The following is a 26,251-nucleotide window of genomic DNA, read 5'->3' as shown; positions in this document are numbered from 1 at the left end:
GCTGTAAAGTGCTATTAACCCTGCACAGGCCACTTAGGATATGCGCTGCTGTCCCTCATAGTATAGTTATGAATCAAACAGTTCACAAACCCCATCGACCTTGGACGTCTTTTACGGACAGCCACTTACCAAGAAACTACGCTAACTGAGGATTTATGAATATGGCTGCAGTATGCAGTGTAAAAGCTGAAGCCTATACACAACAAAAATTTCTATATTTTGAGTATAAAATGTAAAATATTTTTATTATTTCTGTGCATCATAACAGAAAGTATCCTTATAAAACCTGTACAATACATAGAATTGAATCATAATGATTTCCAATGATCGAAGCGCTTAGGAAAAAATCATATTACAAATTAATGAAAACTATTGATAATTTAAATAATTTAATACAAAGATTTGAATAGAATTGAGAATAAAGGTTTAAGACTGCAAAAACTATGTGACGGAATCTCATAGAGAAAGGATGGATTAGATTAGTAACAACTCAATATTGACCAATTTCAAGCTTAAAACATTCTCTTAACTGCAGTCATTTTCATTGTCGATTAGTCTCGAGACACAAATATTGATAGATATAAATAAATGTTTAAAACTAATACGTTATGATACGTTTTTCATTTTTACAGCTAGATAAATATATAAAACTCATACAAAAAGCCTCATCAATATTTATTTACAAAAGACTCGTTCTAAATCATTTCCTTAAACCACCTTTAATGATTGTTTGTTTATATGTATAACACATCTTTTTTTATCCATTGGCCACAAATTCATCATACATCAGTAGGTATTCAGAGTTCGAATGTGTGCATGCAGCAATCCAATCCAACGCGCAGTTTTTTTCAAAATATTTGAACTCTTGAATTGATTCTATTCTAAGTTCAAAGGAGGAAATCAATCAAAATACAGAGGGCTTAAGAAACGTACGTTATGTCACGTAGAATCTTGAAATATAAAGTATGCAACCAGCAAAAATATACAATTATACCCACTAGGCAAACGTTTTTGTTATATCATAATAAATGTACATCAGGGGAAGCAAGGCGTAATAACAAATTCTATATTTGTTAGATTTCGATGAATCATAATATTAAACCAGCATTAACGGTAAGCCCTTTAAAACGAGCAATACCTGTGTATATCCCGTAATCACAGATCTGCTTTTCATTTAGCAGCAGAATATTCACGGTTCAAGAATAATAATAAATCGCCATGAACTACAAATTGTGAAATAGCAGAGTAGTACCTGGTGTGTGTAGATTGATTTTCAAATTCAAGGAAATATGAACAAATATGGAAATGGTTATTGAAAGCATGCTTCTGGAATGTTGAATAAGACAGTATTGGATGGATTTCGAATATGGATGGACATAACAATAGTTTGCGTAAATTTGCACGGAATGAATAAATAAATAAAGTTTATATTGTATGTATATGTATAAACAGGGTTCTTTTGGGTTTCCCAATTTCATTTTCCATACCCAGATAATAAATTTTCCATACCCCTAAGTTTCACATTGCAGAGGCCTGAACTTTTCCCCCCTGTAGATTGAAAATAAAGGATCATTACTCTCATGTAGATGGGCCTAAAGTATTTTCATAAAGTTTGTTATAAAATGTGTAAACTTCCCATTTTCAAAGACTTCCCAAACCCGTAAGAACCCTGTACAAAGTAGCGATTGCTTGTGGTAACATATACCAGTATATACGGCACGTAGCTATCCGACAATGATCTATAAGAAATATTCTCGTTTCGCTGATATTTCCGGCTGTCGTGACGATTTCGCTTTCATCGCGAAGTCCGGATTGTCGGCTCCATCGTCTTTCGCCTCGCGAGTTTCGTAACCGCCCGATTTTGCCTTCGCGTAACGACAAACGAAGATGATAACGATGATCAACACGAGAATGAGGAAAGCAATGACTCCTGAAATATTACGGATAAACGAATGATAAGCGACGAAGAAAAAGACGATATAATACAGCAGACTCTAGTAAAATTCTCAATTAATCTAAATGCCTTTTCATCTAACACTTACCGTAAACATATTCTAACAAACAATTTATTTTTACAATGATTGAATTAGATACAAATAACCCTCAATATCTATGATTACATGATAGTACAGAGTGATCGTGTAGAAATGATTTGAGAAAGAAATTCAATTAAGCGATGCTATTGATTATCGCGGGCACCCATTGCATTTGATTGAATACTCACCGCCGATGATAGCACCGTAATTTTTACTAGCAGCAGTAGCGGGAATTGCCGTAGCCATTGGATCAATAGGAGGCACCGGGCGATATTCCTGGGGCTCGGGCGGGTGTAATACTTCCTCAAAACCGCACTTGCTTTCGCGAATCGCTGTGAGAAATCAGTGGAATCAATTGAATCATAGAATAGAATTAATCAACTCATTCTCTTGCCGCTGAAGCCCATAATTTGTTCATCCAAGTACTTTAAGAGACCAGTTTCCACGAAAACTTATTTCAACACTAAATGTGAGAAAAAATCTTGGTGTAGGAAACCTGGGCCCAGTTGCGTAGTCGTGACTCCAAGTCCAAAAGCGGTCTTAAATCTTAAGACTGATCTTAAGTTATCAGAATGACTATAAAACTAAGTTGGTCCAAGAATAATCTTGTACTTAAGCCATGACTGCGCACATAGGCCTTGGTCTAGATGAGTCTTCAGTGAGAAGGATGAGTTTATCAACCATTGATTGGTCAGTGCAAAGCTACTGCTTGCATTTATCAGACTGATATCAAAACTTCCCAGTTTAAATCATTAAGTTTGTTCTTATTGGAACCCTGAAACAACTAAACCATTAGAAAATAATGTATATTTAACGAAACTGGAACCTCTCGACAATCTGACAAACACAAATTTCCCATTCACCGTTTGTATATTCATATATATCATAGATTAGTCAATATTCATGATTGAGTACAGCAGGTAGCTTAAAGCTACTTTCAAAATCGAGTTGTAGCTTTTGGCTTCCTGTACCCAATGTATCGATCAAATAATCAAGAATGATTGAATAGAATTGAGAAACACAGACTCTGCTGGTTATCAACTGATCAAAGTAAAATTCAATTATTGATTTATTTTGACTGCAAAATTTATAAACGCAAAGTTTATGGTTCTCAGGGCAATTCTTATGTTGGAGAAAGTTGATTGATTCATTTTGTGCCCGTGCATGCTTTCATTGCCGGTAATCATCACGGGCGATAATACCTGCAATAATGCCTCCGAGGGTGCCAGCCGAGTTCCGAGCCAAATAGTCGATCGGAATGGTTTCGTTAATAGGCGGCGGCTTACGGAATTCTCGAGGCGTCGGGGGATGTAACACTTCCTCGAATCCGCACATGTTTTCACGAATAGCTGTCGATTTTCAGTAACGAAACATTAACAACGCGCTCTTCAAAAACCCTCCCTAATACAGCGCTTTGAATGCTATATACACAAATAGGCCTATATCAATGAACGCAGCAACTATGAAATAGGAATTCATTTTCGTCACGGCAATTTTAGAAATTCAATTCCATAGTTTCATTCATGCGTAGCTTCCTGGCTTCGATTGCTGTAGAGGAAACAAAGTGATTAGATATATGAACTTACGTTTTCGATTGTCGGCAGGGTGCAAATGAATATTTCCCGGCGGTGGATCTCTGAATGCCGATTTCAGCGGATGTATATTGTTGAATTTAGCGCGATACAAACAACCAGAAAATCCATTACTTTTCTTATCTGTACCTGAAAACAGAAAGTCAAAAAACATTGCAAATACATATTCAGCCATAGAGCATTTCGGTTGCCCGTATTCAAGTTTTAAGAACATAATCAAAGTGAAGGATAAATATATGACTAATTTGGGACTAATTAGGTATTTTTTTTTATCAGTCATTTCTCAGGTTGTTATTTACATATATACAAAAGCTTCATTTGGTTAAGTAATCACTGAAAGTACAATTTAGATGGCATATCCCTTTTAAGAACAGGGATCAAGGGAAATCAGGACTACAAACTCTCTACCGGTCTTTTATCAGGTTTACAATTAGGATATTCCAGAATAGAGTATTCTCATTCGAAACGAATGCACCAAAAGAATATTGCAGATTCAGTAGACACCAATTGAAACCTGCCTCACAGTTCTTCACTGAGGCTGCCACTAAACTTGTAGCGATATTTTGGTAGGTTAGACTCAATACGAGAAATTTACTATAAGACTTTTAAAGCAATACCCACTGTTATGTCCAAGATAGATATATTTTGGATTGTGCAGTTTCGTGTCAGCTCCATCAGACAATAGGATGGAAAAGTCTTTTCTCTCTGGAGGATAATCATCAACCTTAAACGAACAAGTCATCAGTATAGATTCACAAAAATATTTCATCACTGAGTTTTAGAGCTGATTTTCATTTCTAGACTACGTGTGGCAGTACGTGAAGAGTTTAGAAAAACCGACCTTGATTTGTACAATCCTTCCCTTGTTCATTCTCTTCACTTCGACTACGTGCTGCTGTTCATTGGCCAAATTGACGCCCGGAATGTCAGTGTTTACTTCCTGCTGGCTGAATCCGACATCGAAAACGCATTTCACTCCACCTTAAAACATATCAATATCATTAATGCGCAATTCAGCAATGATCGTGCCTCAAATCAGACATGGCAAAACGATTGTCAGGGCGATAAATTCAAGATGAACTTGGATTTCATTACATTCGCGCTAGATCAATAAGGCTGATTACTAGATATCGCAATGATCCGACAAAATTCATCAGAAATTCTTACTAACCGTTGTTATTGAGTTGAACGGAAATATATTCCGGAATATCAGGATTTATGACTTGAAGAAGAATTCCCTGTTTACGCAACGTCGAGAATCCGATAATGATCGTTTCATCCTCAGTCGCCAGGGTACCCTGCGACGAGAAATCAAACTGTACGTAGCTACCGGCATCCAATTCAACACCAACCTCTGCAAATAGAATTCATGAAAACTTCAATGGGATACTGGCAAGGCTCCTGGGGGAAGCGAGGATTCAGCGATAATCCGCCAGGATCGCTAGTGGCACTGTGTTACCGCGCTTCAATTTCTTCTACCTTTCAATAATTTTCGAGTCAAATTTTCTGATAAGAAAATTAATTTTCAGTGAAATCAATACCACACACTGAGTGAGAAAGGAAATCTTATATCTATCCGATGACTGATTTTCCGGATTTGGAAGCCTATAAATAATGTTCAAATTTCATTGAAAATGAAATGATTTTCACTACGAGTAACCCAGTGATTTGTTGCGCCATCTTGTGTTGCCGGTATCCCATTATTCCACCGTTCAATACTTAATTCTCTTTCTAAGTCGACTACAATCTAGCGTTTGCTGATCAGTGGATTTCATTTTGATTGCGGCAATTATGACACAATTTTCTGAGTGGTAGTTTCAGCATCAAAGTAGCATCTTACCTCGCCCGCAGATGTATCCTCTGTACGGAGTGTATGTACAATCACAATAATAATCTGAATAGCCTTCCCAACAGTCTCCATTGTTGATACACGGATTACTGGAACACTTCGCTACACAACCTGTATGGAAAATAACCCAACAGATATACCTCGATCACACTTCGGTTTCTTCATTTTTAAATCTACAGACGAAATTGACGATTTCTAGTCTACGTATAATTGACATGGAGTTTACTTTACCTTCAGAGACACCGTACGTAACTTCTCGCCGCGCTACGACCCCCCGTAGATCATACGCGATACCGTTTACTTGTAGTGATCTCATACAGCCGACGAACCCATTACGGTAATCGGTTGTACTGCCTGGAAAATCGATGAAAGCATAAGATATATGTCCCACAATTACGAGAACAAAAGTCTTTTAAAAATATCAAAACGTTTAAATTTTTTAAAAATCCGAATTCTGGTTTTTCACTGAAAAAACACTTTCAAGGAATAACTACAAATCTAACATGTCACAGTATATTATAATATATATGTACCAAAAGAAATGATACACACTATTGCACATAAAACTAGGTGATATTGAGCAGAGGAAATGTTCTGGGATAACAGTTTATTATGGGGAGACAAACCAAGGTTACCATTGACACAAGAATTGGAATGAGAATTTTCTAAGCCGACTCAACTATGTGGCGTCGGGTAATGCTGTTAGAGACGGAAAAACTATATTAGAATGATCAAAATCAGGTTTTATCGAGTAATCAGTGAAATCACGTTTAATACATAATGAGTCAAAGTGTATCCAGCGATTCGTACTACTTGGCCAGATTCCTGAATTAGAGGAGAATTATTCAAAGGAGAGAATGTAAAAATTTGAAGTGGTTTACTACATTTTCATATCGACAAAATAAGAGTATTTCGACTAGAAATAACTAGAAAATGCACCACAATTAGTAACATAATGTATAACTTGTATTACACACTAGTCACATTTAAGACTGAAAAGTATGTGGATGCCTGGATAAGGCCAGGAACATTATACTTCTGCTATACAGTGACAATGACAGTCATTGACTGAAATAGATTGACTTCTAAAATTTCTTTTTGACTAACAAAATCAAAGTTTCAATTAGTTTCGATTATTTTCTCAAATTTAGAGGTATGTGGTCATTGAAAGTGATTCCAATATTGAGAGTTTTTAATGAATCAAGGCGTAGCACTAATTGTGTGGTTGCAGTTCATGCAGATTCACAAATCAAATAAACGTACCGATGAATAATTTACTGGTGAGATATGGCAGACGGAATCCAGCGTCTTGCGGTTCGTCGCGGAACTCCGGTGCGTTGTTGTCCACTTTCAAATACGCTTGTTTACGATTTCGCTCGACGATCACCGTGTGCCAACGATCGTTGTTCAAACTGCCGGCCACCCCCAGAACGAGAGATTCGACGCCGCGTCCGACGTTATAACGGAAAGAAACCGATGTTCCCGCTGTGAAATAAACACAACTGCTTCATCAAAAAACTTTATCAATATTAGCTGGTTACAGGGTCCCTTCAGATCGGTCATTCCTGGATATAAGGAGTTTTAAAGGAGAAAGTTTTAAATTTCGAGGAAGTGTCACGTTCATATCCCAATTACTGTAGACTCCTTTAAATTTAAAAAGCACCTTTAAAAGAAATTTCAATCTAGAAGGAGTTTCTACGAAATCGAGTAGTGTCTGTATCACTTCTGCATCTCCTGGTCCCAACTTACCAATTTAGATGTAGTCTACTGTACAAATACAAACATTTCTAATTGCCTATCCCTCAAAATTAAAGGAGTTTTAATTAAAGAGGAGTTTTGCGCATTTGGCACAAATCAAAGGAGTTTCAAGCACATTTGACAGCATTTTCTGTACAGGAGTTCTTGAGGAATCAAGTTGTAGGGACCCAGTTATACAGTGGAAACTCTTTACAACGAACTTAAGGGGAACAAAAAACGCATTCCTTATATCCAGTATGAAATTACTAAAATTGTCCTATTCGTAGAGACCGATAAATCGTCATATCCGAGGTAGGTATAACCAGGCTCCACCCAAGAAAAGGTTTTCAATATGACTACGTACCGAACAGACTGACTTCGATGAAATGATTGGGTCCTTTATTTTGTAAAAGAACGCCGTCTCTAGCCGTTGTTTTGAACTGGAAGCTGATATCGGTAGCGATTCGCGGGTCGAATTGTAATGTATCGAATTCGATACTCGCATCCGCTTTACGGAATGTGACAACGTTATCGTACAAAGCTGAAAATATTTGAAATCATGCTAGGAACTTTTGAAATCATTTCGCAACTACTCAATCCAGTTCTATTTTCATTTGAAACATATGACCTACAGTATAGGAATTTCAACAGAAACTTCATAATAATTCTACTTACTATCTCCGGTGCATTTGAGTTCGCCGAGTTTATGACGGCCGTACTTATCGTCAGTCAGCGATCCCGTATCGCCGAAATACATCTCCATGACCGGTAAATCCTCTTTCTGTTTCAACTGGCCGTTATCATTCGTCATAATCGCTGAATCGGCGTCGCATTCGCACTTCACGTTTGCCGAAACTCCGTCGACCTTCTTCGCGCATGTGTTCAACAAACCGCAGTAACACGAATCGCTTCCAGGTGGCGCATTTCCCCAATGATACATCGGTTGATTGCTACGTCCGACCCACCATCCCCACGTTCTTTTATCGCCTCCATACTCGGCGCCTGAAAAATTAATTGCATTTTGTTTTTACTTTCGAATGAGCTAAATGAATGGACTTTTCAAACTAACTCCAAGAACCAGTTTCACAGTTCTGAGTTAACATTTGATAAATTCTATTTGAAATTGAACTACAATAAACAACAAAACTTATGTATAAGGAGGAAATGAAATCTTGATGCACAACGACAATCTAGTAAGCAGATTCAACAGTGATGATTACACGGTAATAGGTTTTCCCCATGACTCACTAACACATGGCAGAGCAATCAACGCTTTGTTTGTTCCATATACATTGAACTTGGACGCTGAAGGGCTTTGCCCGTGACATCATCACGAAACAAGATCATGCGTCCATTAGTAGAATGAGGAGAAATTCATTGAAATTTTGTACATTTTCTCCCAGTACTTCCAAACGGCTAAGAGCGGATGGACGAAACTTGCCATATAAATTGCAACACCTATTTCACTCGTGATATTTTGTCATTAGGAGTGAATCACTCCTAATGACAAAATATCACTTGTGTATATCCAGTGGTTACAAATTTTGCCACCAAGAGCTAACAGAAAGTTACTCTCAGGATCATTCTATATGGATCGACAACAGTTGATCCTAGTAAAATCATATCTATCAACTGTGGAACTGGACTTTTCTTCTGTGGAATTAGATTCTAGATGTCGACGAACCTGGTTGCGATAACAGTTTCGATTTAACGCAGTAATATTGTATGAACTGTTGACAGCTATACGCTCGTTCGGTGAGTAAATCTAGAGCGGGTCGCGATGCTGTGTAAACCACACGTCTACGATACGAGCCCGGTTCCTGGAATCCATCTACCGTCGTTAGCTCCATCGAATTATGACTCACTTCAGTCAACGGTATTCCTCCTTTCTCTGTAAAAGAATAATGGATCGACTTTTCTTGAAAATCTTTAGATAATACCGGTCGGCCTCCATAACGCTCTGATTATTCACACCAGTATATTCTAATATCTCTTGTTGTACACAGTAGACTGTGCCCAAATCGGATCTGATTAACTCGTATAACCGTTCAACTCTCCATGTTTTTGCAAATATTTTTGCGACACTATATATGAAGTACATATCATCCAACTCCAACGCATTTTTACGGCCCCAAAAGGTCAGACTCGAGGAAAGTCTACTGTTGTAGTTTTCATCGAAATCGAGAGTAATTTGACATAAAAAATAGAAGTTAAATTGAAAATGAACTAGGAATTATTCTGATTTAGAGAGTATTTTGACATCTTTTGAGCTCTTTAAGAGACAAATCTACTCTACAAATAGTAATCGTGGTCAGATCTGAAGTTTGCAAATGGACAGTTTAAATGTTTTACCTTGAAATACACATTTCACTTGGAACGGTTTGATGACACCCGATCCGTCTAAATCAATTTCAATCACTTTTTCACCGCTGCTCATATGTAGTTCTTGCACTTCGACGCATGACTGTGCGTGTCTAGCTGTTGAAAGAAAAATCATTCACAATTGCAGATAAGCCGACTGAATAACAGATCAAAATTACTTTCTTGAAATATTTTTAGAGACAGCCACATTTGAGAATTATTTCTACCGGTAAATGTGGTACTGGTAGTTACGGGCGATGAATGCATACTTACAGATGTGGCATACTGAACCCATATAACCAGTATCATCGCAATTACACATAAACGTGCCCCAATCCTGAGAGCAAATTCCTCCGTGTTCACAAGGATTCGGCCGACATCTAAAATAATACGACAAATAGATCAATGAAGAAGTTGCATAAATAGAATTTCATAGAGCGAGACCCTGTTTGAATTCAAGTGGCAGTAATCGCACAGGGTTCCTACAGTTGAGTCATTCGAGAATTCAAGGACTTATCAAGAAGTCTTCAAGGAGAAAATTTCAAATTTCGAGGAGTGTATGCATCACTCTCAATTACTGTCAACTCCTCCTAAATCGGTACTGATTATCATAGTAAACCATTTATTTCCGTGGAATCTGTGTGTATAATATCTAGGCCCAAAACCTAAACATTTTCTAAACGCCAATTTCCCAATATTCAAGGAGTTTTCAAGGACTTTTGAGCATTTTGCTCAAATTTAAGTATATTCACGGACCTTGACAAATATTTTTGGTTTAGAAGTTTTCAAGGAATCAAGGAGTTGTACGGACCCTGTCATATAATATGTCATCGACATAATGATGGTCGCAAATTCAACAAGTTAAGTGAGTTTCACTGTATTGAATTTCATTATCGAAAAAGAAAAATTCAATACATCGAAAATCATTCGAAATTCAAGAACAGTTAATTCGTATATTCATTGAAGCTGTTTGTACGCACCTATCTCTCATGCTACACTGGCCGATGGTTACGCCTTTATTTTGCTCCGAGTCCAATTTTTCGATATCAACGAGCATCGCTGCGGTGTACACTTCTCTCATGCAGCCCAGAAAACCTTGATAACCTTCTTGTTCATCGTCGCCTGTTAAAATTCAATCCACAATACACCATTCATGCAGTACAGAACGCATCATATTTACCCCTCCCCAATGTTGTCGATATTATTAAGGTTTTAGCTGTACCTCATCCGTGTGAGGTTTGTGCTCTGAGATCACTCCAGATAAAATACTGCATCTATCATGGTATGTGTGTTTGGTGGTATATGGTTGAATCCCATTCAATTTGAGGGTAATCCCATTCGAGATGACGACACTCTAGAGGACCAGCTTAGATTCCAAAAATGTACATTTCGGCCAGCAGTAACTTTGAATTTCGTTCATGATATTTCAGAATTTTAGATGACATATCAGAAGATGAATCTAGGTCATAATGCCATCCAAGATAGCTGACTGGCAACTATCACTGATTTCAAAATGTACATTTTGGCCTATAGTATGTATTTAGAGCAATGATGTCGAAGGGTGTTGGTGAGCAATAAGCAATTTTGATGCTAGACCTGGGTTTGAGGGGTTATTCTGGGGTTGCACAGGGATAAACTGTGCTGCCCGACATTGTATAACAACGCCACTAACCTCCACCTATGTAATAAGAGCCAGCAATTCCATCGATATTCAACGGTTGAATCGTAACTCGTACTTGTTCGTCGATAGTTAAATTCACTTTATTTTTCTCAGCTTGGAAATTTAGATAATGCCACAAGCCGTCATTGAATATCTGCTCATCATTGCCTGTATCTTTGGCAGCTGTAAGATCGATAACACAACATCGGTTATAGAGATAACATATAAATATTTCAAAATACTCAACAAAATACTCGACATTGCTTACTGTTGACAACGATATCGTGAATGGCTGGCGAATCTTTCACGTTTTTGATTTCGTATTCGATGAAGCCATTTTCGTTGATCCAAACCTGAAATTCATTACCATAATAAACATTGTTTCAAAATAGATACAAAAGAAATTCAAAGCAAATCATACTGGAATGAAGAGAATATTGCCCTCGATATTTTTATATGAAGCTAGTCCGACTAAAAATGTCTGCTATTTTCAAAATGCTTATTCTATGATAACTATAAATATCTTTTGAGTTTTCCAGGTTTTTTTTCAAAATTTGTCAAATTCCCTGAGTTTCCCGAAGATTTGTTTCTTGACTTTTCTGATTCCCTGAGTTTCCCAGGTTTTCCAAGTCAGTGGCCACCCTTGCAATGCATACATACCTTCAGTTGACCGGATGGTGACAGTTTCGAGTAAAGAATAATCCCGTCTTTGTTGTACGTTCGAAACACGAGCGATACGCGATAAATATTAGCGGTAGCCACTCCGGGTATAACCAGTTTAGAATCACTGAATCGGAACGTCATCGGAGTTATCGTTGAAACCTATTGGTAAAGGGAAACTAAATTCATATATCTCTGAAAGTCAGATTTTGGGATATTTTCACAGACCAGACTACCTTATAACTCAAATTGTAGGTAGTTCTCTCCAAAAATGAGTGTATTTGACATCAAAGTTGCAGATAGTAATTTAATTGAAAATGAACTAGATATTATGATTTTGAGAGTAAACAAGCTCTTTAAAAGGGTAGAAACTACTTTATAGCCGTAGTCAAGCCTGTTTTTAGGACTCACAGTATTGAAGATTAACGATGAAAAATCAGTTTAATTTTTTTTCATTTCAAATAAATCTGCGAAGATGGTTAGAAGCATTCTACTCGAAATGTCAGTGTAACAGATTTTTCATAGTTACAATAATCTTCAATATTATGGGTCTTTTATTATATGAACCTCAAACTTAATTGATTTCGATATTTGAGCAAATCATTACGTACCGAACAATGGAACGTTTGGGGTCCGTACAATTTATATCGGTCAAGTTTCTTATTGGCATCTCGAATCATGTGCATGTGATTGAAATAGAAATTCTCCAGGCACCCGGTGAAGTTGCTTCTCACTTTAATACCCGGTCGATGAACGAACGACGTCAGACCACCTAAAGAAATCTAAAACAGAAACAACAACATCACAATTTACATGCTGTAAATAAATAACAATAAATAAATAACTACCGGTAAATCGAAGGCGACTCTGATCAATGACTTTGAGGAATAAACTTTCACTGTGTTTTATTTTCAGTTTCTAACCAATACTTTTTTTCAATTCCTACATGTTCATGTGATAGTAGACTAATGCCTGGGTTTCACATGCTTTTTCCAACGAATACATGCATTTTCTTAAAGAAAATAGTATCTCTGTCCAGGAGTAATTACTACTGACCTTTTCATCCATATCGAGATTTCTGAACGTTCCTTTCAGCGTGTTGTTCGTCAACTGTCTGTCAACGACGATGTCGACGAACAGTCCGTCACGAATGATTGACACATCGTGCCACTGACTATCATCCAATAAGCTACTCGCATACGTTTCAGAAGCGCCGTTCGGTCCGCCTATGTAAAAACGATACAACGAGCTTAGTTTTGGTATAGATTTCAACCGAATAGAAATCGACGAAAATGCGATAATTTTTTTCACCCTTACCTAAATTGATAGAATAACGCAGGATACCTCGAATTAATTCGATGGCCATATAATCACCGGTTGAGGACTCGGAGTAGAATATCAACCCGGTCGGATAATTCGTACGAAATCGGAACCACAATTCATCTTTAGCCGTACGTGCCAGATACGTAGGTCCGGTCATGTCATACGTAATGCGATTGTCACCGGTAAACGTTGCAGTATATGGTACTAAAAGATATCAAACATCACATTATAATTTGCTCGATGATTGTTTATTTGTTGTATTGTAGTATTTACTGTTTATTTTATTTCATTCATTGTTATCTGCTCTTTTCGATCAACTTTGTTTCCACTGGATTTCAATGTTCTCTGTACGCGGGGATTTTAGCGGGTCCGCAATCATTCTTCAGTTAAACAGGTGTGGACACCAAACGCATAGCTTTTTGTGGTTTGCTTTAGGGTTTTTTTAGATCAAACTACTACTTTACAAGGAGGATATTATTAGATAAGATAGTCCCAAAATAGAATTTCAACTGATAAAATGTATCAAAATGAAACGACAACACCTCAGCTGTTGACTGAGTCATCATTCGGTGGAATAAAGAATTTCCAGTTGATTAATCCAGTTATAAACATCGATAGCAAATCTGACAAGGAGCTTCATATTCTTAACAGGGGTGGCAGATTTAAAGAGGGGTTGACATAAAAAAATGACAGTGGTGACCACCCTTTTAAAAATGTAGAACACAAGACCATTTTAGGCTCGTGATTGTCTTCAGTACATACCATATTTACAGCCATAAAGTTCGACTCTCATAGCGATGAATCCGTTCCATCTCTGAGGATTAAAACGTATCCAACGAGCGATGATCGGGTATTGTAGATAACTGTGGACGACTCCATCAGCATTCGTGTTGCCAATAAACAACTAAAAACAGAGCCGAAACTAATCATCAATAATGAATCTAATAGCAGTAGGAAATATTACGAAAGTGACTACTGATATTTTTCTTTTAGAGAGATCAGACACAGGTGATTTACGACATCAATACACTCTTTGAATGCAAGAAAAAATTCACAAAAAAACTGAAAGAACAACTCGTGACGATGGGACGGAAATGACACTTCAGAACTGTAGAAAATAAACAATTATCAAAATGTGAAAAAACACCAATATTTCACTACATAATACACCAATGATAATATTTTGCATGCTTCCGAAGGGATAAACTAAAGGTCAGTATGGGGTGGGACTTCAGTAGCACCTAAGGAAGAAGAATAGTTTACCACCATTGATGGTAAACTTGTTTCATGTCAATAGTTGTCTTCTCAACAATAAGTATGGGTTCCAGTTTGCAATAGAGAGACCAGTTACACAAAAAGGCTTACTTCTCATATAGATAGACTGAATTAATTGGCTTAGTATAGACTAAAATACCTCTTTGCGAAACTGGACCCTGAGATTTTTTGAAGTGGACCCTAAAAGACTACAATAAAAGCTCACACCAAAACAATACCCATTTCAATAATACAACAACCATCATGCTAACAACGTATCATATCTAACGCACCACCGGACGTCCGTCCTGCGCGGCATATCTCTGCCACGTTTCCCCGTCGTTCGAATAAAACAGAAAGAATTCGCTGACGAATTCCCGACTGGCACGTCGTCCTTGCGTCGCGATTGACGTCACTGTGTGCGTGGTCAACAAATCGATCGTTATATACTGATTAAAATCGGACAGTCCTGCCATCCACGCTGTTTAGTCAATCGTAGCCGCGTAAAGGAAAAAAGAAACACGAGAAATATCGATTAGTCACCATCGATCTGTATCAATTTACCTTCTGTTCTCCGTTGTCCGAGATGACTTGTTCCCAGGTCTCGCCGTCGCTGCTGTATTCGATGTGGTATTCTTGTACCCAGTTACGACTGCCGCGTAGACCCTGTGTCGCGACCGCAGTCACGACCTTCGTCTCTTTAAACTCGATCGTCAAGTATTGTTTATAATCGTTTAAATCGCCTAACCAGGCTATAATTAGAACAAAATACATTGCATCCTATTCAATTCGAAGGGCTTTTAGCTACGAAGCACCTTTTTATATTATAATATATACCGCATTTTTAACCCGTTTCATGCTGTTTTCGGTCGCTCCTACTGCTCAGAAAACTGTATTTTCAGACGTAAGGCATAGGAGAGGTGCTGCCCTTTGTTTAATAGGCCTAACTATAATTAATGGTCAGTGGCATTTCGAAAAATTATTATCATTGTTATTTCATTAAAGAAAAAAGTCGATGATTAACAAAAAAAGGCAACACAAAATACCTAAATATAGGTCAGTCAGGAAAGGGTTTAAAGTACAATGTAGTAAGTAGACAGTATTTCTTGATATCGCCCAACTCAAAACAAATTTGTTCAAAATGTATTTTAGTATAACAAATATAATTCCTTTTAACACACTTAATCTCGTATGAACCCAATTAATTATTTCAAATTAGTTTAGTATTTATTCATTCTCATATCCTCATTCTTAAAGGTCCTAAATTATTATCATTTTCTCTCGATGAACAGTTAGGAATCAGGCTTTCCTCTCATAGGTGCTCACTATAGGCTAAAGAACAAACAAGAATGTAACCGGGAATCGAATCTAAGATTAGTAATGAGGCAAATAAATCAAAGTTTTTTCTTGTGAAGTTAGTTTTTGGCATCAAAATCTAGGCTATTTCTTTTCAACTGATATAACAAGAAAAATGAAGTCCGAAAAGTTTCCATTAAGCTAATAATTTACTTTTTCATCGCAAATCTCCACCGACAAAGTGTTTACCAATCCAATGGTTATCAAATGGATTAATTTGAAGGACAGATCATTATTTTATTTATTAAGGTAAAATACCTAATAATGTTTAAAAAATATAGAGTAGAATTTTGAAGGTTTTTATTTACCTGATCTATGATGTAACCGTGCGTTGTACGCCGGTCGTTGTTTGTGTTCAGTCGATGCGGATATTTGCTCGTTGAGGATCGTACCGTTTTCCATTCCCAACGGATATGGAATATCTGGACAGTACATTATCACTGTAAAATCAAGAAATATAACAATAACAATAAGTAAGGTGAATTCTTCTTTAGAATAATGTGGAGGACCCGTATTAGTTGGGCATTGTCCCACAGCGTGAATTGAGTGAATTAAAATCATTTACAGGGACCAGGGCTGCAGAGGTCACCAAATCTGATTTATTTTTATCTGGATATTTATTCTTTTCTCTTACTTAGTCATTCGTCGCTTCGCGGACACACCCGGAAGTGAAAATTAACGAATTTAGTTTTGGGGCAATCATCGAAATTAACACCATTCTTAGTAATCAACCAAACATAATCATTGTTCCTGGCGATTGAAGAAATGTTCTGTTTACTTACTTGCTGATGTCTGGCATGATATATACAACAATATCCCTAAAATCGGACCTAAAATCGACGAAATCCCCTTCATTTTTGAACGCCTTTCGATTAAATAAACTAGGTCATGTATAGATCTGACGGGAGAGGGCAGCACCAGATGGTTTTGATTTTATCGACACCCGGCGCTAGGTGGCAGCATGTAATGGTATTCGACTTATCGGGTCAGTTGCCAACAGGTTTGCTGTTTTTAAATAGGATAGATAGCGTCGCCATTTATACGGGTACGCCTTCACAGATAATTAACGCAATTTTTTACTTGTTTTGGTGATTGTCAACTAAATTCAACTGTCTATCTTGATTCTTGATTCTTATAAGAATAAGTAAAGTTGTTAAGTTTGACAAATTAATTAAAGTATGCTGCTGCATGCAACATTAATTTTGACTTTCAGTTTCATTTCAATTTTTTTTTTTTCATTCTGATTATTTAGTCATGCGCAGTTCAGTTACTTTCACTTTCGCTTTTATCTTTTGCAGACTGACCTTGTCCTTGACGACACACCTAGGCCTACTCTACGCTCAGCAGTAAATTCTACCAAAAAGATGTCTCTGTCTCGTTTCCTATCCGCAAGCAGCCGACTCGCCCCACTGCGCAAACATGCCATCGCCACCATGTCAACGAAGGCAGCTGCTGCACCATCCCACGATACCGTCCCGGTCGAGTACACTAAACTATTCATCAACAATGAATGGGTCGATGCTGTCAGCGGCAAAACATTTCCGACGATAAACCCGTCGACTGGTGAAAAAATCTGCGAAATTGCCGAGGGCGACAAAGCCGACGTCGACATCGCCGTCAAAGCGGCCAACGAAGCATTCCGTCTGGGATCGCCGTGGAGACGAATGGACGCTGCAGATCGCGGTCGACTTTTGCACAAGCTCGCCGATCTGATGGAGCGAGATTTGGAGCATCTTGCCGCATTGGAGACGCTCGACAATGGTAAACCCTACGCCGTAGCGAAGGCCGCCGACTTGCAACTGTCGATCCAAGTCTACCGATACTACGCGGGTTGGGCCGATAAGAATCACGGTAAAACGATTCCAGTTCGCGGCGATTTCTTCACCTACACTCGACACGAGCCGGTCGGCGTTTGCGGACAGATTATTCCGTGGAATTTCCCGTTGCTGATGCAAGCATGGAAACTTGGTCCAGCGCTGGCGATGGGTAATACATTGGTGATGAAAACGGCCGAACAAACCCCTCTTAGCGCGAACCACGTCGCGGCCTTGACAGCTGAAGCTGGGTTTCCCCCTGGTGTCATTAACATCATACCGGGATATGGACCAACTGCTGGAGCCGCAATCGCTTCACACATGAATCTTGACAAAGTAGCTTTTACAGGTAAACACATCTCACTAGTCTGAATCTAAAACCATAACAAGGTATGATCCCATAATTCTAATTGTTGTTAATCGAGTTTTAAAACTAACGCATCTATGATTTCAGGTTCTACTGAAGTCGGTCAGCTCGTCGCCAAGATGGCTGCCGAGTCAAACCTGAAAAGGATGACTTTGGAACTCGGCGGCAAAAGCCCGAACATCATCTTGAACGACGTGGACATCGCCGAAGCCGTGGAGACGAGTCATTTCGCGCTGTTCTTCAATCAAGGTCAATGCTGCTGCGCCGGGTCTCGTACGTTCGTTCACGCGGATATCTACGATCAGTTCGTCGAGGCGAGCGTGGAACGCGCAAAGAAACGCTCGGTCGGCGACCCGTTCATCGAGACTAACGAACAAGGCCCGCAAGTCGACGGCGAGCAGATGGACAAGATCCTAGCGCTGATCGGCACCGGAAAGAAAGAGGGCGCGAAGCTTCTCGTCGGCGGCGAACGAATGGGCGATAAAGGTTTCTACGTGCAGCCGACCGTGTTCGCGGACGTCACAGACGAAATGACGATCGCGAAAGAAGAGATTTTCGGACCCGTTCAACAACTGATCAAGTTCAAAACGATGGACGAATTGATCGAACGCGCCGGCAAAACGATCTACGGTCTGGCGGCAGCGGTGCAAACGAAAAACCTCGACCACGCGTTGCACCTGGCGAATAACCTGCGCGCTGGTACCGTTTGGGTCAACTGCTTCGACGCGTTCGATGCAGCTGCACCATTCGGTGGGTATAAGATGTCCGGTATGGGTCGTGAACTCGGAGAATACGGCTTGGAAGCGTATTCCGAGGTTAAATGCGTCACTATTAAGATCCCTCAGAAAAATTCTTAAGTACCCCGTACAAGTTTGCACAAGTCTCCCTTTAGTATTTGGGATGACGTCAATCTTCACTTATGCTTAATCTTATATTAAGAGATTAGTAAAGATAAAAATATGATTAGCCTAGATTGCGCTAAAGATCTTCATATCATAGGTTAAGAATTGAGGAATACACTATCATGTGCTAACAATATCAAAATGTGCTTTTTAAAAGAATTTGAAAAATTCAAACTTTGGTTTTTTGTAATAAAGTCTGAAAAAATCATATCTTCCAGTCTTATAAAAATTTCATTTTATTTTTTTTTCAATTTATTTCATACACAAATTTTGCTGTGCTGTGTTCAATGTTTTTTCTGTCTTGTCAATGACGCATTTGTCATTTAAACATTATTATGGATTTTGCTCATTAAAGCTGGTGTGGGTTTAAGACAAGAATTCCTTCCCTCTGTCATCGATCGTTGTCTATTTGAACTCGAAGTTTATTTTCTCTTATTTAAGAAACATTCCTCCACTAAAACACTGAATGTCAAATAGCCTATCTTGTATCTCAATTTATACATGTCTGTCTGATGAATTTTATGTGCATAATTCACACCTTGCAATAATCTTCGAGTTTATTTCGCATGGTCGCGAACAAGTCTTTTGCCCGGACTCCGATCGTTATGTGCATAATTCACACCTTGCAATAATTCACACCTTATTTAAGAAACATTCCTCCACTAAAACACTGAATGTCAAATAGCCTATCTTGTATCTCAATTTATACATGTCTGTCTGATGAATTTTATGTGCATAATTCACACCTTGCAATAATTACAGATAAATCTGGAAATTCAGTCCATTAAAATCCATTACCGCTTATTACAACTTACTGCTTTGAATGGCAATTCACATTGAACTGCACATCAGGATAAATTGCGATGCTCGGATGAGGGCTAGGTTTTCATGACAGATATTGTATCCATGACAAATTCATGTTTGCAATTCTTTTAACCAAGACTTATTAATTTTGTATTCTGATCTAACAATGGATTTATTTTCTACAACTTCTCTTGCGTTACTTTTAGTAACTACATGTATCAAAAACCTCAAGTGCCAAAATGTTTTCAGATACATTGTATTAGGTTCACAATAATGTTCACTTGAATTAAAGCTAAATAAGACTTGTGTGTAATAGATTATAAAGTATTACTATCACGATTGCTCAACTAAATTTTGATTTATTCTGTAATTTTGAAGCTAAATAAAAGTGTGTTAATATCACAGAGTTTAAGCGCTGAAAGATGAATCTTTAGGCAGGCTAAAAAGAATGATACCTCGTTTCTCCTAATCGGCTGGGTCATATTTGTAAAACTGCGATAAAATTTGTAATTAGTTCATTTCTAATAGCTGCAGGGTCTGTTATGGGCAAGTTATGTACAGGGTCAGCTGGGTCAACTTTAAAGCTCAGCAGAGATGAGAAACAAGGTATCTATTTTTTAAGCCTTAAATATTCTAAGGATGAGGAATTCAGGATGGAGGGCGAATAATTCAGATGATTTCATTGATCAATTCATTTGAGGTGTTCGTGTGACGTGACTGCAAAAAGGAAGGAAGGAAGGAAACTGAGGAACCAACTGAACTCATATCAATGTTTTTATTCATAATTTCATATAAATCTAGACACAGTCATTTCTGATCATAACGAATCTTCGAGTTTATTTCGCATGGTCGCGAACAAGTCTTTTGCCCGGACTCCGAGATGGATGTCTTTAACAAAAAACTCTTGTTGTAACAACGGTATTATACCCCACGGGTGATCGCTACATTCCCAGGTATTTCCTAACTGTTGATAGGCCGTGTTCAAACACGCTTTTAAATATTGTAATTCCTTTAAACGAACGTTCTGAGTGACGTTATGACTAGAGTCCAGTGGATTCTCCACGAACATGTCTCCTTGAAATGTTCGCTCCTGTTTGAACGTTTTCACGCCATCGAGTAGCGAGATCGCTTGATTGTGAAACGGAAAGTTCGCAAAATACTCGTAAAATCCGAGCAGAAGTTCACCTGAAAGAAAAAGTAATAATGCATTTGGAAAAAGTGACAGCAATTCTCTTGTCTAAGCAGACCAACTATTGAATAGGTCGGAAATAGAAAGATTTCTCACCTAAATCCTCTTGATTCTCAGATTTCGGTAGAGTCCAATATTCAGTCAAAATCTCATTATCTACATGTAAATAAATGAATATATATATATCATGAAATCAAGCACTACTAAATAGAAACCACTACCAGGGGTGGATCCGGGGGCAGATTGACAGGAGCACGAAGAAATGAAAAGGGCATATATACCGAAAAAGGCAAGTTAAGTGAGTATCCACGCAGCCAAAACAAGGATCTAGAAAATTTTGAAACATCAGCGCATTTTCACACAATTTCTAGGCACTTGAGGGACATTATGGGAATATCATCTAAATCTTGCGCTGCAGACTGCTGTCTTATCAGTTGTAGGAGGAAAAAGTTCTTCGAAATATATTGCCATAATATTTTCAAAAGGGCATGGTAAACTTGCGACGGGACAACATTGCTCCTTGTGCTCCCGTCTGGATCTGCTCAGTCTCCCCAAAATTTTTATTTACCTTTAGATATGATGCGGTTTAAAGGAGGGAGAATCGGAACCGGTCGAGTTTGTAGAAAGTGTATCACTAAACATCCGAGCATAAAGTTTGAAAACCGCGGCCCCGGACGAGTCAACGTTAACCCTTTGTTGCTCGCCCATTTTCTGAGTATGAACAACAGCGAACGAAATCGAGAATCCAACTGACACAACGTAAACAAAACTTCGGACATCAGTATTCCCGATCTGTTAAATAAAACAAAAATGCAGAACGAATTTTATACATGGGTACATGAAATCAAAGTACAACAACATTTCAGCTAAAATGAATACAGTAGACTCCACTCAAGTTGGACTTTTTGGGACTTAAAAATGTGTCTGTATCCAAGTTGGATATCTTGGTGTCACACAAGGTGGCCATTTACAAATCCCCTGAGTTTTCCCTGATTTTTCAATGTGATTACACAAAATACCCTGAGTGAATCAGCGAAATACCTGGGTTTTAATACATCACAATTTATTCACTTTCCATTGAAACATGTACGATAAAAAAACACGTGGTCAATAGTATTATCCAAATTCCCTGAGTTTTCCAGGTCAGTGGCCACCCTGTGAAAAAAAATATTTCAACTAGTTGAACGGTTATCCCAAGATGGCCACTTCTTGCTTTGGAATGAACCATTCATTATGAATCACGCAGATAAAGAAACCCGTAGTCAATCACATCAAAATTCCCTGAGTAATCCAGGATTTTTGTAAATTTAGTCAAATTCCCTAAGTTTACCCTTGATTTTTATGACTACCTGAAGTTTCCTGGATCAGAGTTAATCGGATCCGACTCAAGCTGAGTCTACTGTAGTGATGTTTCAATTCTTCTCGGTGAATAAACAATTGATACTTACCTGTTATTAAGTGACAAATCGCAGGTGATATTCGTTGCGTCGTGTTTGAAATTAACGATCGGCACTCGAGCATTCAGGATACTTTGTACTTGCTCGTACTGCGGTAGAAATAAATCCAACGTGTTCGCGATCACGTCTAATGTTCGTTTTGTGAACTGTTTATTATGATTCTCGTCGGGGTGGAGTTTACGCGTCATGAAACGAAGATTTGAATCAGCCTGAAAAATGAGTTCGATGTTTGATCTACTGTAATTACGTACTGTGATTACGTTATCGAATTGATACCTTGTTTCTCATTTCTGCTGAGCTTAAACGCTGACCCGGCCACCTATATAAGCCTGTACATTGATTTTTATAAATCATTATCAAGCTAACCATATCAGGCAGCTATAGATATGAACTGATTACAAATTTTATTGCAGTTTACAAAATGATCAGGCCGCACGTCTGATTCAGAGAAACAAGGTATCATTTCTTAAAGCCTGATCAATCCTAAAGATTGACAGGTTTTCTTGAGGTTGAAATTCATATCTCATCAGCACATTTCAAACTACATGAAAGTCCAATGGGATGGTCCCAGGCTCCAGTATGATGATACCTGCATGAATTGGCGATTCAGGACTGGTATTTATACTAACTTTAGCATTTGAATTCTGCTGTCCTAAACTCAGTATGATATCCAGATCGCTGTTATGTCGAGCCAAGCCGCTCGCCGATGAACCAAAAGGAAAAACCTCAACACCCGGGAATAATCCTCGAAATGCATCCTCTAATAGCGTGCACAGAAAATATCTCAACCTCGTTCCCATCTCTGTCTGTCTCTCCGATTGATAATATAAATTGATTTGTCCGGTTACCTAAAAAGAAACCATGAAAACCATATTGAATTTAATTCAACCTACATCAGTGAAACCTATTGATAGGAAGCATGTTTTTAACAGTGCTGAAATTCAGATACTTTCCTGCAATAGATGTATTTTAGAGCAGGAAGGAATGTTCCGTACTAACCGATGTTGCATGTTGTAAAGCTGTCATGTCACACCCTTTATTCGCTTCAAATTCAACAGGAGCCGTAACTGATAAGGTCGAATGATTATCAATTTTCGGCCGACCGAAATATAACATTCTAGTTCTACACGGTACTTTAGCCGTGTCCGGGAAATGTGTGGCTTGAGAGAGGAGAGTTTCAACTGATGATTCATCGTTGAATTCAACCAGAACATAATCCTAAAAAGAAAATACTATCGTTACAAGTATTCAATCTATAAATAGGATCTTCAACCACAGATACTATAAAATTGTTCATACATTTCAAAAAAATATTTAATGAATAATATGAAAGCCACTTGAGCTTGATTGAATTTCTCCCTAGATTTTGTTGATTTCTAAATTAAAGTTAATCCTTTCCATGAAACTCAGCCCAAGGGTTGCTTTTCACCATAGAAGCTTAATTCGAGTGCTAAGTAACCAGAACAGGAGCGCTGAACTAACCTTTCTGTTTGAACCGTAATACATCTTTTTAATGGTGCCAACATTCTGACAAATTCTATACAACTCATTACAGCTGAGTTTATTGGCAACCTGGATCAGAACGCTACACCGTGCTTCGGCTTTACGATTACGATAGATTTGTTGAAATGAAAAAGACTGCCTGCCTCCACCGGTTGTGGATACTGATTTAGATGCTGAAATGACATAAGATCACTAAAATCATTCACAAATCAAGTATGTGGCTCAATAAATCCCTAAATGCCAAGTTCCTTACGAAATCAATCCAACTAAATTTCTGGATAAAGAGTAATTTCAAATGATACTTGGACTATCACCTGAACCTATAAGTTTAAAAAATAACAGTATTTTATGGTCATGAATTTGGGCCAATTTTCCCCTAATCGATGATCGCAGGGACAGGGGGTCCGGGAAGGCACACAGTCCACAGGCACTCGCCGATGGGCTTGGGATACAGTTCCTGGGGTTTTTGATAGTGTATTTGTGTTTTGAGTGGTTATTCTGCAATAAATCCAAGAAAAAACGTCTTGCTATTGATGCGTTTAAAAAGATAATGGCCGCTGGCTCCACACACTGTGACATCACAAAATACTAACAAACTTTGTTTTTCAATCTAAAATTAAAACTTTTATTACACATAAGAGAGGCAGGGTTTTTGGAAATATCAATAGCTCCATTCACATGTAACTACACTTACTGGTGCTGTAGAAATTCCTACAAACATCGACAACAACTGGCAGCGAGGCAACAGGATTTGATGAGGTACCACTACCAGTTCGTGTTGCTGTTGTAGTAGTAGTAAATGTAGAAGTGACGAGTTTTTGCCCGGGAAAGTAACGATATGAGACGATTCGCTGGATAGAATCTATTGTGCGTATTGACTGACAACGGCAAAACAGGGAAAACATCATAAATATCGTAGATTTCGGTTTTACTGGGGCTGAAACATCATTTTCACGACATGAAAATATTTTTTTTTCAATTTCACAGCAAAACAAATATGTTCATCTGTCGCTGTAATACATGTTGAATTGCTAAAATCCGGATATGGAAATTGGCCTGTTGCAAAAAAATTAAATTAAGTTTAATTGATTATTGTGCTGAAAGCTTAGACCATACAAAACACAACTAATCAAAAAATGTTTTTCCACTCACAACATTTACAACATTTATCAATGGTGGATGCACTCGACCAGGTGCACGAAGAAGCCTGATAATTTTATATAGTAGAGAGAAAGATCTCTCACAAATGCAACCCGTGCTAATGTCTCAACTGACTTGAGAACATTCCGGGTGGCCTAGCTCGCTCATTTTTGGTAGTACATACCTGATAAAGGTCTAAGTATGACCAGACAGTCGACCTTAAACATCGTTTTTTAATCCATTTGAAACTGTATTGAAGGATATCCAAAAAGTCTTTATTGAAAGGGGTCCATGAGAGAAAATAGACTCCATGATTTGAAAGTTTAACAATATGTTTCCATGCATACACTGAAGTTTGGTGTGTAGGCATGAAAAAATATTGTTAAACTTTCAAATCATGGAGTCACTTCTCTTCATTTAACCCCTTTCAGTGAAGTCTTTTTGGATATCCTTCAAACGGTTTCAAATGGATTAAAAAATGATGATTTAGGTCGACTGCCAGTCCTGTCTGGTCCTACAAAGACCTTTATCAGGTATGTACTACCAAAAATGAGCGAGCTAGGCCACCCGGAATGCTCTCAAGTCAGGTTGAAATAGACATTAGAAGGAGACACAGGACTGTCGATCGTACACTAAGAGTGACATGCCGATATTACGATCCTAATACATCCACTTTTCGGGGATCTATTATTTCTGAGATATTTATCGCTTTTTATTGCTACTTAAACTACAGAATTGCTTTATGATGACAGCTATCGGGAGATAAAGCTAGGTCAGCAGCCATAATATATCAGTCATTTTAAATTGCGCGCCGGGGGTATGATGAGTTCAGCCACTGATCGCTGTTCTATTCAAATTTCTTTAATAAGTTCATACTTATTACTGACCACCACTGACCAATTCAAACTTATCGAATATGAGAAAGAGTCACCACAAGTGATAAAAGTCAATGTTATCTATTCGAAGAAAACTCATGGTAGAAAAAACGATGAAAACAAAGCAGAGCCAAGCCCAAAGGGCTTCATTTGAATCAACCTTTTTGCTAAAAACCATGAAACGATTGAAAGGTTTTAACGTGAATCATATTTATTTTCATACAACAAATATAGAAAATGCCAGATTACGTGCTCGAGGAATTCCCCGGATTCAGGGGGTTGGAGGGGAATGGTGGGAGTAGAGGAAGGGGGTAGCAGAGAGTTTTCATTGAAGTTTGTAGACCGTTCCGCGTGTTACACATGCCGGGCGAT

General features: G+C 38.2%; 3 protein-coding genes across 4 annotated transcripts; 1 reads left to right on the top strand and 2 right to left on the bottom strand.

The window, feature by feature from the left end:
- Nucleotides 1-247: 247 nt before the first annotated feature.
- Nucleotides 248-16,721, bottom strand: LOC141906714 (neurexin-4-like). 2 transcript variants are annotated; one of them, XM_074796026.1, is made up of 25 exons: nucleotides 16,611-16,721; nucleotides 16,137-16,268; nucleotides 15,037-15,224; nucleotides 13,981-14,122; nucleotides 13,213-13,422; nucleotides 12,952-13,121; nucleotides 12,507-12,677; nucleotides 11,896-12,057; nucleotides 11,504-11,588; nucleotides 11,248-11,418; nucleotides 10,556-10,697; nucleotides 9,849-9,955; nucleotides 9,567-9,692; nucleotides 8,899-9,105; nucleotides 7,890-8,216; nucleotides 7,579-7,755; nucleotides 6,741-6,962; nucleotides 5,709-5,831; nucleotides 5,469-5,588; nucleotides 4,800-4,982; nucleotides 4,470-4,609; nucleotides 4,250-4,352; nucleotides 3,623-3,757; nucleotides 2,225-2,368; nucleotides 248-1,930 (listed from the first exon to the last, which is right to left on the bottom strand). In XM_074796026.1, the coding sequence occupies exons 1-25, from the start codon at nucleotides 16,681-16,683 to the stop codon at nucleotides 1,740-1,742; spliced, it is 3,951 nt and encodes a 1,316-aa protein (XP_074652127.1). In that variant the 5' UTR covers nucleotides 16,684-16,721; the 3' UTR covers nucleotides 248-1,739. The 2 variants fall into 2 exon arrangements, with proteins under 2 accessions (XP_074652127.1, XP_074652126.1); XM_074796025.1 differs by lacking the exon at nucleotides 2,225-2,368 and adding an exon at nucleotides 3,239-3,385 and having other exon boundaries at nucleotides 249-1,930.
- Nucleotides 16,722-16,784: 63 nt separating this feature from the next.
- LOC141906653 (aldehyde dehydrogenase, mitochondrial-like) lies at nucleotides 16,785-20,124 on the top strand. The gene is made up of 3 exons (XM_074795929.1): nucleotides 16,785-16,873; nucleotides 17,127-17,991; nucleotides 18,097-20,124. Exons 2-3 carry the CDS (start codon nucleotides 17,193-17,195, stop codon nucleotides 18,864-18,866), a joined length of 1,569 nt encoding a protein of 522 aa, XP_074652030.1. The 5' UTR covers nucleotides 16,785-16,873; nucleotides 17,127-17,192; the 3' UTR covers nucleotides 18,867-20,124.
- Nucleotides 20,125-20,417: 293 nt separating this feature from the next.
- Nucleotides 20,418-24,831, bottom strand: LOC141906652 (poly(A) RNA polymerase, mitochondrial-like). Its single transcript, XM_074795928.1, has 8 exons — nucleotides 24,559-24,831; nucleotides 23,844-24,037; nucleotides 23,361-23,579; nucleotides 22,991-23,209; nucleotides 22,353-22,570; nucleotides 21,473-21,696; nucleotides 21,001-21,060; nucleotides 20,418-20,900 (listed from the first exon to the last, which is right to left on the bottom strand). Exons 1-8 carry the CDS (start codon nucleotides 24,770-24,772, stop codon nucleotides 20,533-20,535), a joined length of 1,716 nt encoding a protein of 571 aa, XP_074652029.1. The 5' UTR covers nucleotides 24,773-24,831; the 3' UTR covers nucleotides 20,418-20,532.
- Nucleotides 24,832-26,251: the final 1,420 nt, after the last annotated feature.

Source organism: Tubulanus polymorphus, chromosome 6 (genome assembly GCF_964204645.1).
Source record: "Tubulanus polymorphus chromosome 6, tnTubPoly1.2, whole genome shotgun sequence".
Taxonomy (NCBI): Eukaryota; Metazoa; Nemertea; class Palaeonemertea; order Tubulaniformes; family Tubulanidae; genus Tubulanus; species Tubulanus polymorphus.
Note: the sequence above shows the minus strand (reverse complement) of the source record. Positions and strands in the feature narration are given on the sequence as shown.